Source organism: Trachypithecus francoisi, unplaced genomic scaffold, assembly GCF_009764315.1.
Source record: "Trachypithecus francoisi isolate TF-2019V2 unplaced genomic scaffold, Tfra_2.0 Lachesis_group8, whole genome shotgun sequence".
Classification (NCBI taxonomy): Eukaryota; Metazoa; Chordata; class Mammalia; order Primates; family Cercopithecidae; genus Trachypithecus; species Trachypithecus francoisi.
In genome coordinates, this window is record NW_022681473.1 from 3518989 (window position 1) to 3533407 (window position 14419).

The window sequence follows — 14419 nt, forward strand, 5'->3', positions numbered from 1 at the left end:
GTTTTCAAGGCCAAGCCCGTCCACACGGTGTGAGTTTGGCTTCTGTTGAGGATGTGGAAGAGGCAGCTCCCGAAGGAGAATCCCGCCTGTGTTGGGAGCTGTCCCAAGCTTCCAAGGTGACCTGCTTGGAAAAGAGCAGTTCCTGGGACTGCCAAAGCTCTAATGAACTTGATTTTTAAAACTGACTAGGCTGATTTGAGGTCAAGGTCAAGTTCAGCACGAGGGGAGGCCCCTGGTGGGGTGGTGCAGTCACCCACGAGACATTTCCACCAGCAGACATGGCTGGGCGAGGGGTGGGAGTCATAGCACCCTGAGCACCCACGTCCTTCTCCAGTCTCACAGGGTCTGTGCCTAACAGCTGCCGGCCCCGGGGGGCAAGACTGAGTTGTGAGTCTCTAAGAGACATGGATGTTGGGGACGTCCCTCCCGCCTGGCCAAGTGGAGAATGAGTTATGTGTCTTGTTCTCAGTCAACTCTAAGTCGGTGATTCACATGAACAGAACTGTCATTTGATGTCACTGGACAGCACCATAGAACCCACTCGCTGTTGCTTCTGTATTCAGGGGTGATAGCGTTCTCCAGAGAAACAGAACCAATAGGATGTGCACATGCGTGCATGTGTGTGTGTGTACAGATACAGAATTTTTTAAAATAGAAAGTATTTTTGAGGAATTGGCTCATGCGATCGTGAAGCTGCAGGGCAGGCTGGAGACCCAGGAAGAGTTGATCCTGCTGCGTGGATCCTGTTCGTCTCCGGCAGAATCTTTTCCTCCTCAGGGGACCTCAGTCCCCTTTTCCCCTTCAAGAGTTGAAGGCTCTTGAGGCCTTCAACTGATTGGATGGGGCCCACCCACATTATGGAGAATCGTCGACTCAGTTGACTGATTTTGACAGCAGTCACTGACTTCATGAAGATGGGAGCACCCCTGGAAGAGGAACGTTTAAATTCACGTTTCCTTTAGTGAATGAGCCCCTCCAGGTGCAGGACAGAGGCTTTGTAAAAATAGTCAAATGTGGCTGGGCGTGGTGGCTCACACCTGTAATCCCAGCACTTTGTGAGGCTGAGGCAGGTGGATTACCTGAGGCCAGGAGTTGGAGACCAGCCTAGCCAACATGGTGAAACCCCATCTCTACTAAAAATACAAAAAGTAGCCAAGTGTGATGGTGCACGCCCGTAATTCCAGCCACTCGGGTGGCTGAGGCATGAAAATTGCTTGAACCCGGCAGGCAGAGGTTGTAGTGAGCTGATATCATGCCACTTTACTCCAGCCTGGACAACAAGAGCAAAACACACACACACACACACACACACTCACACACAAAAAAAACCCAGCTAAATGCGTATGGGACCCGAAGCTCGCTTGTTGTCTGTGAGAATGCCTGCTTGAACGTGTTTTCCAGACGTGTCCTCCCTTTAGACATCAGTGCTCTGGTTGCGTTGCTGTTTTCTTTTCAAGCTCTGAAAGTGTGAGCGCAGGCTAAAACCTCCTTAAACGTAGAGTAGTTCACAGAGCCCCAAATCCAACCGCCAACCCTTTTGCCAGCATAGCCGCTGTGTCTCAACTTTGGGGATTCCTGGAGCTCCGTCCTTTCGCCTCCCGCACCTCTCCCCGTTTCCTTTTTCCTGCCCTCTCTCCCAACCAGGCAAATGTCTCCAGGCCCATCTCTCCAGCTGGCCCTGGGATAAAGGTGACGGTGGAGGCTGGCAGGAGCGCTGGCTATTAGTCATTCACTGCAGCTCTCAGCTGTGACTCCTGGCCTGCCAGGGGCCGGGTTCCGTCCCTGAGGCCCTTCGCTTACATTCAGAGCCTGGCCGTCCCAGCGCCACCTGGCCACCTCGGTCCCGCGGCCTGAGCCTGTGCAGCTGCACTGGTACCTCGGAGGCATGAGCTCCAGGGCGGTGCACCTGCTCCGGCCTCAGCTTGGAAAATGTGGAGCAGGGTTTGGAAAGCCAGCCGGGTGCATTCACTGCCCTCTGGTGGTGTGCTGGCTATTCAGGAAAGACTGGGAAAGCCATTTTCTCCCCTGCTAAAGAATCTTGGTGATGATGTGAAGAACTTTGCCTTTGCGAGCCTCGTCTCATTCATCTGCAGGGCCCTTGTGCCTATCAGATGATAAGGGATGGAGCAGATAAGGGATGGGTGAGGGTGCCCTGTGCGGGCCTGCAGCAGCAGCGGACAGCGCCGTCTGCCTCCCAGATCATCCTCATCAGCCTGGCATTTACACTGCCACGTGGCCCAGTAAATGCCACAGTACAGGTCTCAAGTCTGTCTCTAGCAGAGTCTCTTCCTTCTCAGGGGACCTCAGTCTTAAGGCCTTCAACAGATTGGATGGGACCCCTCCACATTATGGAGAATCATCTACTTAACTCCAGGTCTACTGATATTTATATTTATATTTATATTTATATTTATATTTGAGATGGAGTCTCTCTCTGTTACCTGAGAGCTGGGGTGGAGTGAGGTGATCTTGGCCCACTGCAACCTCTGCCTCCCAGGTACACACAATTCTTTTGCCTCAGCCTCCCAAGTAGCTGGGATTACAGGCGTGCACCACCACGCCCAGCTAATTTTGTATTTTTAGTAGAGACAGGGTTCACCATGTTGGCCAGGCTGATCTCGAACTCTTGACCTCAAGTGATCTGCTGACCTCAACCTTTCAAAGTGCTGGGATTACAGGAGTAAGCCACCGTGCCTAGCCCAAAGTCTACTGATTTTGAGAGCTGTCACTGACATCATTAAGACAGGAGCGCTCCTGGAAGAGGAACGTTTAATTTCAGATTTCCTTTAATGAACGAACCCTTCCAGGTACATGACAGAGGCTTCTCTTTGTAAAAATGGCCAAATGTGTATAGGACCCGTAGCAATTTGGGAGCATTCATTGTCCTGAGCTGCATTAATTGCACTATGATTCTATATCCTCAGAGCTGGTTACTTCTCGTTGCTGTTTCTCATATGAGTTCACAGGCCCAGAGAGGGCAGGTCACTTGCCCAAGGCCACGGAGCAAGCAGTTGGCTGAGCTGGGATCGCTCCCAGCCTGTGTCATACCAGAAGCCTGGTTCTCTGTGCTGCCTATAGGGTTCTCACATCCAAACCACTCACAGCACGTCTGTGGCAGAACAAATTACAGGGGCAGGTGGGTTTTCCTGGTCCTCACTGGGCCGTGCCTGGCTCTGTGCTCTCGGGAGAAGCACCTCTGAGCTCTCACGCTGATGGGCTCTGCATTTAAAGTCTATGTCTCCGTTCTAGCACCTGGAGAATGGACAGCCCTGTCCCAGGGTTCTGGCTGTTCATGGTGCGGGAGAGCCTGCGTGGCCACAGCCAGGCCTGGTCACAGATGCTACAGGTGCACTCCAGAGTTCCCCAGGCCATTGCTTTCCCGTCATTGTCTCAGGCCGGGTGCATGTGGCCTAAGGACGCATTTCAGATCCACCCTCCACTTCATGCAGTGGGGATATGCCCCGTCCCCACAGGCTGATGTTAGAAGAGCCCTTTTTGAGCTCAGGCTTTCTGCAAATTATCTTAAAAGTTGTTATATAAATTACCTTTTTTTTTGGATTACCAAAAAAATAACCTTGCATCATGGAAATCTTGGAAAATACAAAGAAGTATAAAGAAGCAAGTTAAGAAACACCCCAGTGCATTCCCACAGCCCAAGGAAATCAGGGGTCAGATTTGGGGGCATTCATTCTGTATTTTTAATTGCTGAAGACTTTTACATCCACCGTGCAACGTCACAGCACGGTGGCTCTGGCCAGAGGGGGTGTGGTCCTAGAGAGGATGCTGCTTGGCGAGGGATCCAGACGCTGTGTTTCCACGTGCTGAACTCTGGTGCCTGCCTAGGGGCAGAGCCTGGCTCCCTCCCTCCCTCTCTGAGTTTGACTCAGTATCTTTGAGATGAAGGAATCTCCTCCTCATGCTGTCTGTTGGCCATATTCTGGCCTGGGTGTTATGCAGCCTGGGGTTGCAAACCCACCTCATCGCTCACTGGGTCACCCAGCAAGTGCCCCACCCTCTCTGGGCTTGTGTGCTAATCTCTCAGGTCGGCTGAGGAATAATTTGCAGAACTCTGGAGACAGCTAATGACAGAATTCATGTGAGGCACTTTCTGCAGTGCCCAGCATAGACCAGATACTCAGTAAATGTCCCCATCATTTTTGTCATCATCTGTCCCCACATCATCATCCTCATTGTCATCATCATGTGGCCACGTCCGACGTCATCATTAGAAGTGATGCATTAGGCTGGTCAGCATTAGAAATAATACATTAGGCTGGGCACAGGGGCTCACACTGTCGTCCCAGCACTTTGGGAGGCCGAGGCAGGCAGATCACTTGAGCCTAGGATTGAAAACCAGCCCAGCCAACAGGGCAAAACTTGTCTCTACCAAAAATACAAAAATTAGCGGGGTGTGGTGACACATACCTGTAATCCCAGCTACTTGGGAGGCTGAGGTGGGAGGATCACCTGAGCCCGGAGGTGGAGGCTGCAGTGAGTTGAGATCGTGCCACTGCACTCCAGCCTGGACAACCATAATGAGAGCCTGTTTCAGAAGGGGGGAAAAGAAACCAAACAATCCGTTGTATTCAGAGAGCGCCGACCACATCTGTTCCCAGACCCTCGTTTGATTTTCCCCCATCGTGCGATGGGTGTGGCATCAGTCTGAATATTGTTACTGGCCGCTATTTGTTATTTATCGCATTTAAATGAAGAGTGTCAGCCTTAAAGAGATAGTTTCGGGCCACAGTGACTTCTCCCCTCCTCCTGCTCCAGGCTGCCCCCTGCCCGTCCCTGGCCGCACGCACTCAGCTCTCGAGCCTCTGTGGGCCCCATGGCAAGGGGACGGGCCCCTGATCCTCCCTGGCCTGTGGGAGGTTCTCTACTGGAGTCCCACGTTTTGTCGTTGTGGGTCCAAGCATTCTGGTTACCGTCCCGCCAGGGTGGGACTGTGTGCAGCCCGGTGTGAGCTGCATGGTAGAGATGGGAGTCAATGTTTGACTGAAAAGTTAGCATTTAGGGTGGGATGGAGCCACATGGGGTGTGGTCTTCCTTCAGATTGAGGTTTTTCTAGTGTACTGTGGCTCTCACCATGTCCAGCGCTAAGGTAATCACTGTCCATCTAGGTACTGAGGTGACTGCTGTGTCCAGGCCCCAAGATGACCATTGCCTGGGTGCTGAGATGACCACTGTTCAGGCACCGCAGTGACCACTGTGTCCAAGCCTGGGCTTGGTCACAGAAAGCGCAATGCCAGGTAGCACAGGAAGGACCAGCATGAACAGCGGCCAGGTGGAGAGCCCGGGAGCTCCACAGTGCCAGCCAGGAGTGGCTCATTCTGGCCAGGGGAGGTGGGGGCTGTGTTGGAGCCAGGCTGTGGTGCTGGCAGGTACTGCCACCCTCAGATCTGGGCAGGTGGCATGCGCTGACCCCAGGGGAGAGGTGTTGTGAACAGGGTTCTGCCTGTTGGTGCTGGCATGTGCTTGGCAGCCTTGGAACTGTGGCCAAGCCTCACTGTGGGACGTGGGTGCTGGCAGGTACTGCACCTTTCCAGGTGAGCACCTCCAGGGTGTGAGAGTCTGGGATCCCTGCCAGGTGGCAGGACCGGAGCGTGGGAGCCCCTCCCCTTGTCACTCTGGACCCAGGGCTCAGTGTCTGTCCCTGGGCACGAGTGGCCGAGCCTCTGTGGCCCTGGTGTCTGGAGCCGCAGCAGTGAGCCGTGCTTTCGCGGGATCTGCTCTGAATTGACCTGGGAGGTCAGTTCCATAGTCTGAGCCCCTCTTGCCTGGCAAGGTTCTGTTTGGAGAAGGAAGAGAGGCATCCTCTCTCTGAGCCTCCAGAAGGAATGAGGACCATTGAGTACCCATCTTCCCAGTGAGCCCTGACTCCTCAGGGACGTGCGGGGAGCAGAGGAGAGGGTGTGGGTGAAGACCCCGAGACCAGCAGCCCACGCTCTGCACTTCGGCAGGTCCTCTGTCTTGCTCTCCTGACATCGGTGACATCTTTAAGAGACGTCATCTTTCCAAAAATCACGTTCTGAGAGCAATGGGCTCCGTGGGGAAGGTGGGCAAGGGCTGTAGCTTTATGTGGGAATGCCAGTCATCTCTCCTTTTCGAATTGAGCATGACGTCCTTTGTCTGTGATCGTTTCAGGCTGAACAGCACACATTAGTAGACCCAAAGAGATTGCGTTCACTGCATAGGGCTGCCGCCGCAAAGTTCCTCAAACAGTAGACATCATCTCACAGTTCTGGAGGGTGGAGTCCGAGATGAAGGTGTCGAGGGCTGATTCCTCCTGAGGCCTCTCTCCTTGGCTGGCAGACACTGCCTTTTCCCTGCGTCCTCACAGGGTCATCCCCCTGTGTGTCTGTGTCCCCAGCTCCTCTTCTTATATGGATACCAGGCAGAAGGGATTAGGGGCCCCCTAATGGCCTCATTTTAACTTAATCGCCTCTGGAAAGACACTCTTCACATAGAGCCCCATGCGGAGGTGCTGGAGGTGGGGACTCCAACGGATGAATGCTGTCGGGATGCAGTCCAGCCCGCAACACCAACAAAACCGAACTAGCCACTTGTGGTTTGCATCACAGCCCGTCCACTGCCTGCGTTCCTGCGTTCATTCACGTGCCTTGGCCTCCTCGACTGCTGGGCCAGGAGGAAGACCAGAGCCAGCCTTTGAAAACCGTGGTATGCGGGGCCACGGAGCAGCCAGTGGCTCAGGCCAGGCGAGGGGGTTTGCCTGTGTTTGGACAAGACGTTGTTTCTCTATCGATGGGCAGCCCACTTCCTGACCCAGTGAGAGCTGAAATGATGTGACTCTTGGTTGTGTGGGCTGTGGTGTCTCCACCTCATGTTATAAGGCATATGCTTTGGGAGAAATGCCTAAGTGTGGTTGGGAATAATTCTGTTTGGGGCACAGAGCCAAGCAGAAGTGGTAGGGGGTTCGTCTCAGCCGACCCGTGCTGCTTCCCTGCAGAGAGAACAGTGACCTCCCCGCTGCTCCGGTTGCTGTGCTGGGCATTGTACAACCCCAGGTGGCGCCGTTCCTCTTGCTATAGTTTGAGGTCCTGTAGATGTATCACCGGTGTCCAGCAGGTGGCAGTAAAGGGCTTGAAGGAAGGCGCACCCTTTTTTCTCATTCACACCAAGTCTTGTGGTTGCACAGGGGCGGGTGGGACGCCAGGCATCGCTGGGAAACAGTCTCGAGGGGAGCCATCTCCAGGTGCCCCTGCCCAGGTCTCATCAGGAGATTCAGAGGCAGCAGACGAAGGTGGAGCCTCCCACACATGCATTTTCCGAAAAGTGCCTCAGGAGAGTGGGTACGGGGAGCGGGTGTCAAGGGCAGTGTTTTGCCTTTCATTCCGTTACTCTCCACCCTCCTATCACCCTCTCAGCTGTCTCTCAACAGCCAGAGACCAGACACCCTTTTCAAAATAAGAAAAGGGGGTTAAGTGTTGCTTCTCTTGGGGGAGGATGAATTCCTTCCTTTAACGCTTTGGTAGCTTTCAGTATCTTTGTGTCAAGCGGGTGCCTCCCTCTCTCCCTCCCTCCTCCCTCCCTCCCTCCCTCCCTCCCTCCCTCCCTTCCTCCCTCCCTCCCTTCCTCCCTTCCTTCCTTCCTTCCTTCCTTATTTATTTATTTATTTATTTATTTTTGAGACGGAGTCTCGCTCTGTCGCCTAGGCTGGAGTGCAGTGGCACAATCTCGGCTCACTGCAAGCTCCGCCTCCCGGGTTCATGCCATTCTCCTGCCTCAGCCTCCCAAGTAGCTGGGATGACAGGCGCCTACCACCACACCTGGCTAATTTTTTGTATTTTTAGTAGAGATGGGGTTTCACCGTGTTAGCCAGGGTAGTCTCAATCTCCTGACCTCGTGATCCACCCATCTCGGCCTCCCAAAGTGCTGGGATTACAGGCGTGACCCACCACGCCTGGCCGATTCTTTATTTTTTTATTTATGAGACGGAGTCTTGCTCTGTCGCCCAGGCTGGAGTGCAGTGGCACCATCTCAGCTCACTGCAACCTCCACCTTCTGGGTTCACGCCATTCTCCTGCCTCAGCCTCCTGAGTAGCAGAGATTACAGGCACCCACCACCATGCCTGGCTAATTTTTTGTGTTTTTGGTAGAGACGGGGTTTCATCGTGTTAGCCAGGATGGTCTCAATCTCCTGACCTCATGATCCACCCATACTGGCCTCCCAAAGTGCTGGGATTACAGGCATGACCCACTGCGCCCAGCCTATTACTTTCTTTTTAAAATTGTAAATGATTATTTCCATTTCCAGCTTATAGAAGAGTTGCAAGAAGAGTACAAGGAACTCCCCTATGCCCTCCACACGGAGAGCACATTTGAGTGGCGCTGGTGTCGCAGTAACGTCCCTGATAGAAGAGGATCCAGCCTGGGACCCTGCATGGAGCCTTTCCATCTGGGAGACTTCCTCTGGCTTCCCTTAATTCCCATGGCTGTGACCGTTTTGAAGATTTTGGGGTGGTCATTTTGTTGAGTTTGCTCGGTGTTTGCTCGTGATGGGATCCAGCGTGTGCATTTAGCAGGAATGCCTTAGAAAGGATGCTGTGCTGTCAGCATCACGTTCTCACAGGGACACATGGGGACCATCCGTCTGGTGCTCACTGTGAAGGTCACGCTGACCACCTGGTCAGGTGGGGTCTGCTGGGTTTCTCCTCTTTTGATGCAGGACAAGCGAGACCCAAAAAGGGGGCTTAGCCCAGGAGGACTCTTGGCTTCACCCAGCAAAGAATTCAAGGGCAGGATGGCGATGTTGGTAACCTTTATCGAAGCAGCTGTGAACAGCAGCAGAGAGACTGCTCCTTGCAGAGCAGGACTGCCCCAGAGGCATTGTGCCCAGAGCAGCAGCTCAGAGGCCATGCTGTACTCACATTTATACCCACTTTTAATTACATGCAAATTATGGGACAGGTTCTGCAGGAATTGCCAGGAAAAGGGTGGTAACTTCCAAATCATCAGGCCATTGCCAGGGAAGGGGGTGGTAACGTCTGGGTGTTGCCATGGCAACCATAAACTGATGTGGCACACAGATGGGCATGTCTTACGGAAAGCTGCTTCTGCCCCGCCCTGTGTTGGCTAGTCCTCTGTTTGGTCCGGTGTCTGAGTCCTGCTTCCAGAGTTGAGTCCCACCTCCTGCCTTAGTTTGCTCCTTTGTAATTAATAGATCTTTTTTGGTGATCTTTGAGGCTATGCAAAAATCTGTTTTCTCATACCCCTTTCACCTGACAGTTTTGGCATCCATTATTTCTCTTTATTCAGGAGGTAATAATCCATTATTATTATCCCAGTTTTAGCTGGTGGGTGCCCCTCAGGATGGCTCCTGTGTCCTCGGGACACAGCCACATTGATTTTTTTTTTTTTTTTTTTTTTTTTACCATTTTCTTCATTTCTGGCACAACAAGGTATTTCAGGCTCACCTTGCTCTTTTCCTGCCTCAGGAATCAACTGTTTCTCCAAGGAGCCTGGTTCTTTTTAGTGTGGAGTGGTATTTAGAAGCCAAGGTGCAGGTGCTTGGGGTGCTGATGGCTGCTGGGCTGTTCCTGTCCCCCACCCTCTCAGTAGGCAGAGTTAGGGATGGGTAGACACGTAGACACGTGGGCATCCACATTTTAATTTTTATTAGTCTGTATGTTAAAAATTGTGAGTTTCTCCTGATACTCCCATTCCAAGCCAACGCCACAAGGCATGTTCTCGTTTTCTCCTGTAGTGTATTTGTAACTTCCTTCTTTGACAGTGAGAGCCCAGCTCCCATTCCCCTTCTTGAATGTCCTTGTGTGTGCAGAGTCCTGCGTGCAGCCATCTGTGGACCCGTCTGCCCACTATCTGGCTTGGATCCCCCTCACCCCCTTGCATGGCAGCTGCGTCTTCCTTAGCAGGCGCGAGCTCTGTGCCTCAACCACCAGGGGTTAAAACAGAAAGAAGAGACTAGCTGAAATGATGCTTGAAAAAAAAATTACTGCTAGTGCTAAGACTGTGGAATTCTGGGTGACTTTTGGTTTTTGTTCAGCACTTTTCTGAATTTCCCGGGTTTGTGTGTTATAAAGCAATGGACGTGGGAAAAGTGGAAAATGGAAGCATGCTCTTGGGAATACGCCTACAAGACGTCCGCCCGGCGTCAGCGGCTCCGTTTTCATCTCTTCCCGTTGAGCCTATTTTGCCCTTGCGAGGAAAGAGTGCTCTGGCACCATCTGACTGATGGAACTTACAAGCTCATAAATTCACATTAACTGGGGGAAGGGGAATAATGAGTGTGGATTAATTGTTCAGTGTCTTTATGCTAACATTAGTTGTCTTTATTGACCACAGAGCAATTAAATTAAGCTGTAACAAAGTGTTGCCTCCCAGAAGTCCTTTGGGGAGTACGAAATAGCCAGGGATCCTTCAGTTTCAGGAACACAAATCCCAATGCAAATGGGTGGGTGAGGGGAGGGAATTATGCCTGATTGTTATGTCCCTGAAATTCCAGGGTCAGTTGTAGCTTAGAGGGGCTCAGACAGTGTCATCTTGGCTTTGTGCGTGTCTCTTCCTGCCTCCTCTCTTTCTCTCTCTTTCTTTCCTTTCTTCCTCTCCCTGCCGCCGTCACACTTCCCTTCTGTGTTGAGGGTCCCAGCAGCTCCAGGGCTCTGTCACTTTCCTGCTCCCCACTCTGGAAGAAAGAAAGAACTTTTCCCCCAGTAGTTCTGATGAATGTTCTAGCTTGGGACATGGCAGCTTCTCTGAGGTCACATGGGCATCCCTTACTGTGCCTGGGGAGATGGAACCTGATGGCTCCTGCCTGTGTCCTGTGCCTCTGCAGGAGCAGGGTGGGGAGGCCTTCCCCAGACCTCTGAGAGTGGAGCTGGGTAGCCCCCAAAGGCAAACGCAGGTGCAGTTCCCAGAAGAAGAGGCTGTGGGGCCGGGCAGGTGACAGCAACGAGATCTGCAACAGGGATCTACTTTATAAATTAATGAGATTTGTGGGAGGCACAGCAATGGTAAATGGAAATTTCGTGTGTGTGTGTGTGTGTGTGTGTGTGTGTGTGTTTTAACAGCTCATCCAATTAATAGTTTCAATATCCTCCCTGTCATCTTTCCTCATCTTGCCGAGGTGTAGTTCTTTCTCGTGGACCCTGAGAAGGTGAAATTCACCTCTGTCTCAATTAGCAGTAGAGCAGGATTCATGAGAACCCCTTCCTGGGCTACCACGGCACCTACTGCTCTCAACACCCCTCGGCTGCCTGCCCTTGGCGGGGCTCACCTCTTTCCCTCCCAACCCTGGGGGTGAGACGTGTTAGGTCAGGACCCACTTTTCTCCAGGTCCAAGGTTGTGGCCACAATGTCGAGCAGTGTGTGGCTGGACAGAGGGCCCTCGTCACCTGCCTGGGGACCTCCCTGGCCCCCTGTGAGCTTGGGTGGGGAGGGGCTGCGCTGGTTTACCAAGTACTGACTCAGTGCCCGGCCTTGTGTGAGGCCCTGTGGCGTTCTTTGTCCCATGGGATTCTCATCTGAACCCAGCGAGGGTTGAGGGTTGTTCCTGCCTATAGATGAGAATGCATGTAGGTGCTGAGGCGAAAGTTCTGACAAATGGTTCAGGCTTGGGTCTGTTTGACCCCCAGGCCCTGATGGTTCACAAGCCACACGTTGTAGTTCTCAGAGAGAAGCTGGTCATACTGCAGGGCTGCCCTACCCCTACGTCCTGCAACTTACTTAGGGGCTGGGCTGCATTAAAGCCATCGTGGGGCTGTCCATCGCACGTAGAAGGACAGGGCTCCCTCCTGTGGATACAACGCAGGGAAGAGGCTGTGAAGGCCTCTCCTGGCCATCTCGTGCAGCCTCCCTGGAAGGGGGAGCTTGGGTAACCGAGGCCGGGGCTGAGCCTTCTGGTTTGCATCTCATGGAGCTGGGCACTGAGGTTGGGAGAAGGACGTCCTGCACCTCTGGGCTCTAGGCCCCTGGATCAGGATGGAAGGAACTTTGGGGCTCCTTTCTAGACCCTCTGTCTCACAACTGAGCACCAGTCCCCAATCCTGCCATGAAGGTCATTCTCCCCGATCCACAGCCAGGGGTCTAGTGGTGCTTGCTGACATCTTTGGAGCCCTTGCCCAGGTGGTGGGTGGGGGGTTGGGGTCCACACAGGCCCTGCCCTGCCTTGGGGTTCTGGTGGAGCTCCAACCCAACAACCAATAGGTAACATCTGAAAAATTGTAACCCATAGTACTCAGCCTATGAGGAACTGGGGGAAGGACCTGTGCATTGAAGGATAAGCCGAGTGGCTGGTGTACTTTGTGTGTGCGTGCGGCTGTCATGGCGGAGGGTTCCTGATTTACAGCCTGGGTTCTGTGTTTCAGGCCTGCAGGTACGGGCACGTGCAGCACCTGGAGCACCTGCTGTTCTACGGGGCAGACATGAGTGCCCAGAACGCCTCGGGGAACACGGCCTTGCACATCTGCGCCCTCTACAACCAGGTGAGTGCTGAGCATGCCTAAAGGAAATAATGTGGACAGAGGTCCATTTCCAAAACAGAGTGCCTTAGATTGGCTTAGGTCAGCAAACTACAAAAGAAACGAAATATACTAAGCCCCTGCTTAAATAGCCAATGCCTGCTTGTCAGCCTCTGCCCCTCAGTTGCCCTCACCCAAACCAAAAAAGTTTAAGATGAAAGTTTACTAGCCTGCAAAATAGCTCACTTTGTTTGTTCTTACCAGCCTGCCCAGCTACATGGGTCATGAGTCAAATACTTAAAAAGCCCCTAAGCTAACTAAAATTGCAACACATTGTGGGCTGCAACAAAATGCAGCAAAGCAGTCCTTAAAAAAAACGCCCAAAACTCCAACCCAACAACCAGTAGGCAACATCTGGAAAAATCGTAACCCATAGTACTCAGCCTATGAGGAACTGGGGGAGGGACCTGTGCACTGAGGGATACACTGCTTGTTGAAACGGTGCTGGGTGTGCCTGCCCATCAGACACCTGATCTTTTTTTTTTTTTTTTTTTATTATACTTTAAGTTCTAGGGTACATGTGCATAACGTGCAGGTTTGTTAACATATGTATACTTATGCCATGCTGGTGTGCTGCACCCATCAACTCGTCAGCACCCATCAATTCATCATTTATATTATGTATAACTCCCCAATGCAATCCCTCCCCGCTCCCCCCTCCCCATGATAGGCCCCAGTGTGTGATGTTCCCCTTCCCGAGTCCAAGTGATCTCATTGTTCAGTTCCCACCTATGAGTGAGAACATGCGGTGTTTGATTTTCTGTTCTTGTGATAGTTTGCTAAGAATGATGGTTTCCAGCTGCATCCATGTCCCTACAAAGGACGCAAACTCATCCTTTTTTATGGCTGTATAGTATTCCATGGCAGACACCTGATCTTACAAGACCGTCATTAAGAGTCTCACTTTTGCTGTTCTCCGGGTCTCTAAGTCCATTCTTTGGGTTTTAATGGGTAAGTTTGTTTCTCATATGCACCCCAGCCAGCCCTAATCCTGGGGGGTACTGGGAAGGCCTTGAAGGGGGCATCTCAGGTCATCTTCACCTGTTGCCTCGGTGGGAACTGTTACCCTGTTGTAGAAGGGAGGAAACAGAGCCCCAGGAAAGCAAGGTGAGCATCGCGCTCGCACAGCTGGTGCCAGAACTGGGCGCAGGGACTCGGGTCTGGTCAGTGCCGCGCCTCCACACCGTCCATGCTCCAGAAGATGCGCAAGGAGCCAGGCTGTCTTGTTCACCCTCCGTAGCTGGGATGCAAACTCTGTTCAGTTCTGGAGTCGACCATCTACTGTGTCAGCAGGTCTCTATGCGGAACATGGAGAGGGGCAGATCAGAGTCATGAGATGGGGCAGGACGTGGCAGACAAAGCCTTAGGATAGTTCTGGTACCCCCACCAGGCACGCGTGGTACCATCACATGACAAAAGCAGGCCTTCCCGCCAGTTGCAGCAGCTCATACCTGTAATCCCTGTGCTTTGGGAGGCCGAGGGGAGGTGGATTACTTGATCTAGTTTGAGACTAGCCTGGGCAACATGGTAAGACCCCATCTCTACAAAAAATTTAAAAATTAGCCGAGTATGGTGGCTGTGGTCCCACCTACTGAGGAGACTGAGGTGGGAAGATCACTTGAGCCTGGGGATTTAAAGCTACAGCAAGCCAAGATCATGCCACTGCACTCCAGCCTAGGTGACAGAGCGAAACCCTGTCTCCAAAATAAAAATTTAAAAAGTAAGCCTGGCCAGGCGTAGTGACTCACTCCTGTAAGCCCAGCAATTTGGGAGGCCAAGGCAGGCAGATTGCTTGAGGTCAGAGTTCAAGACCAGCCTGGCCAACATGGTGAAACACCGTCTCTATTGAAAATACAAAAATTAGCCGGGTGTAGTGGCGTGGGCCTGTAATCCCAGCTACTCGGGAGGCTGAGGCAAGA

The 14419-nt window shown here is 52.5% G+C and overlaps 1 protein-coding gene across 4 annotated transcripts in view; it reads left to right on the forward strand.

Moving 5' to 3' along the window:
• The window catches only part of SHANK2 (SH3 and multiple ankyrin repeat domains 2), a 672941-nt gene that overhangs the window by 145758 nt on the left and 512764 nt on the right, over positions 1 to 14419 (forward strand). For all 4 annotated transcript variants that reach the window (XM_033203947.1, XM_033203946.1, XM_033203948.1 and 1 more), the window contains exon 9: positions 12348 to 12464. In XM_033203947.1, coding sequence (XP_033059838.1) covers positions 12348 to 12464 — 117 coding nt within the window. The remainder of the gene's footprint in view (positions 1 to 12347; positions 12465 to 14419) is intronic.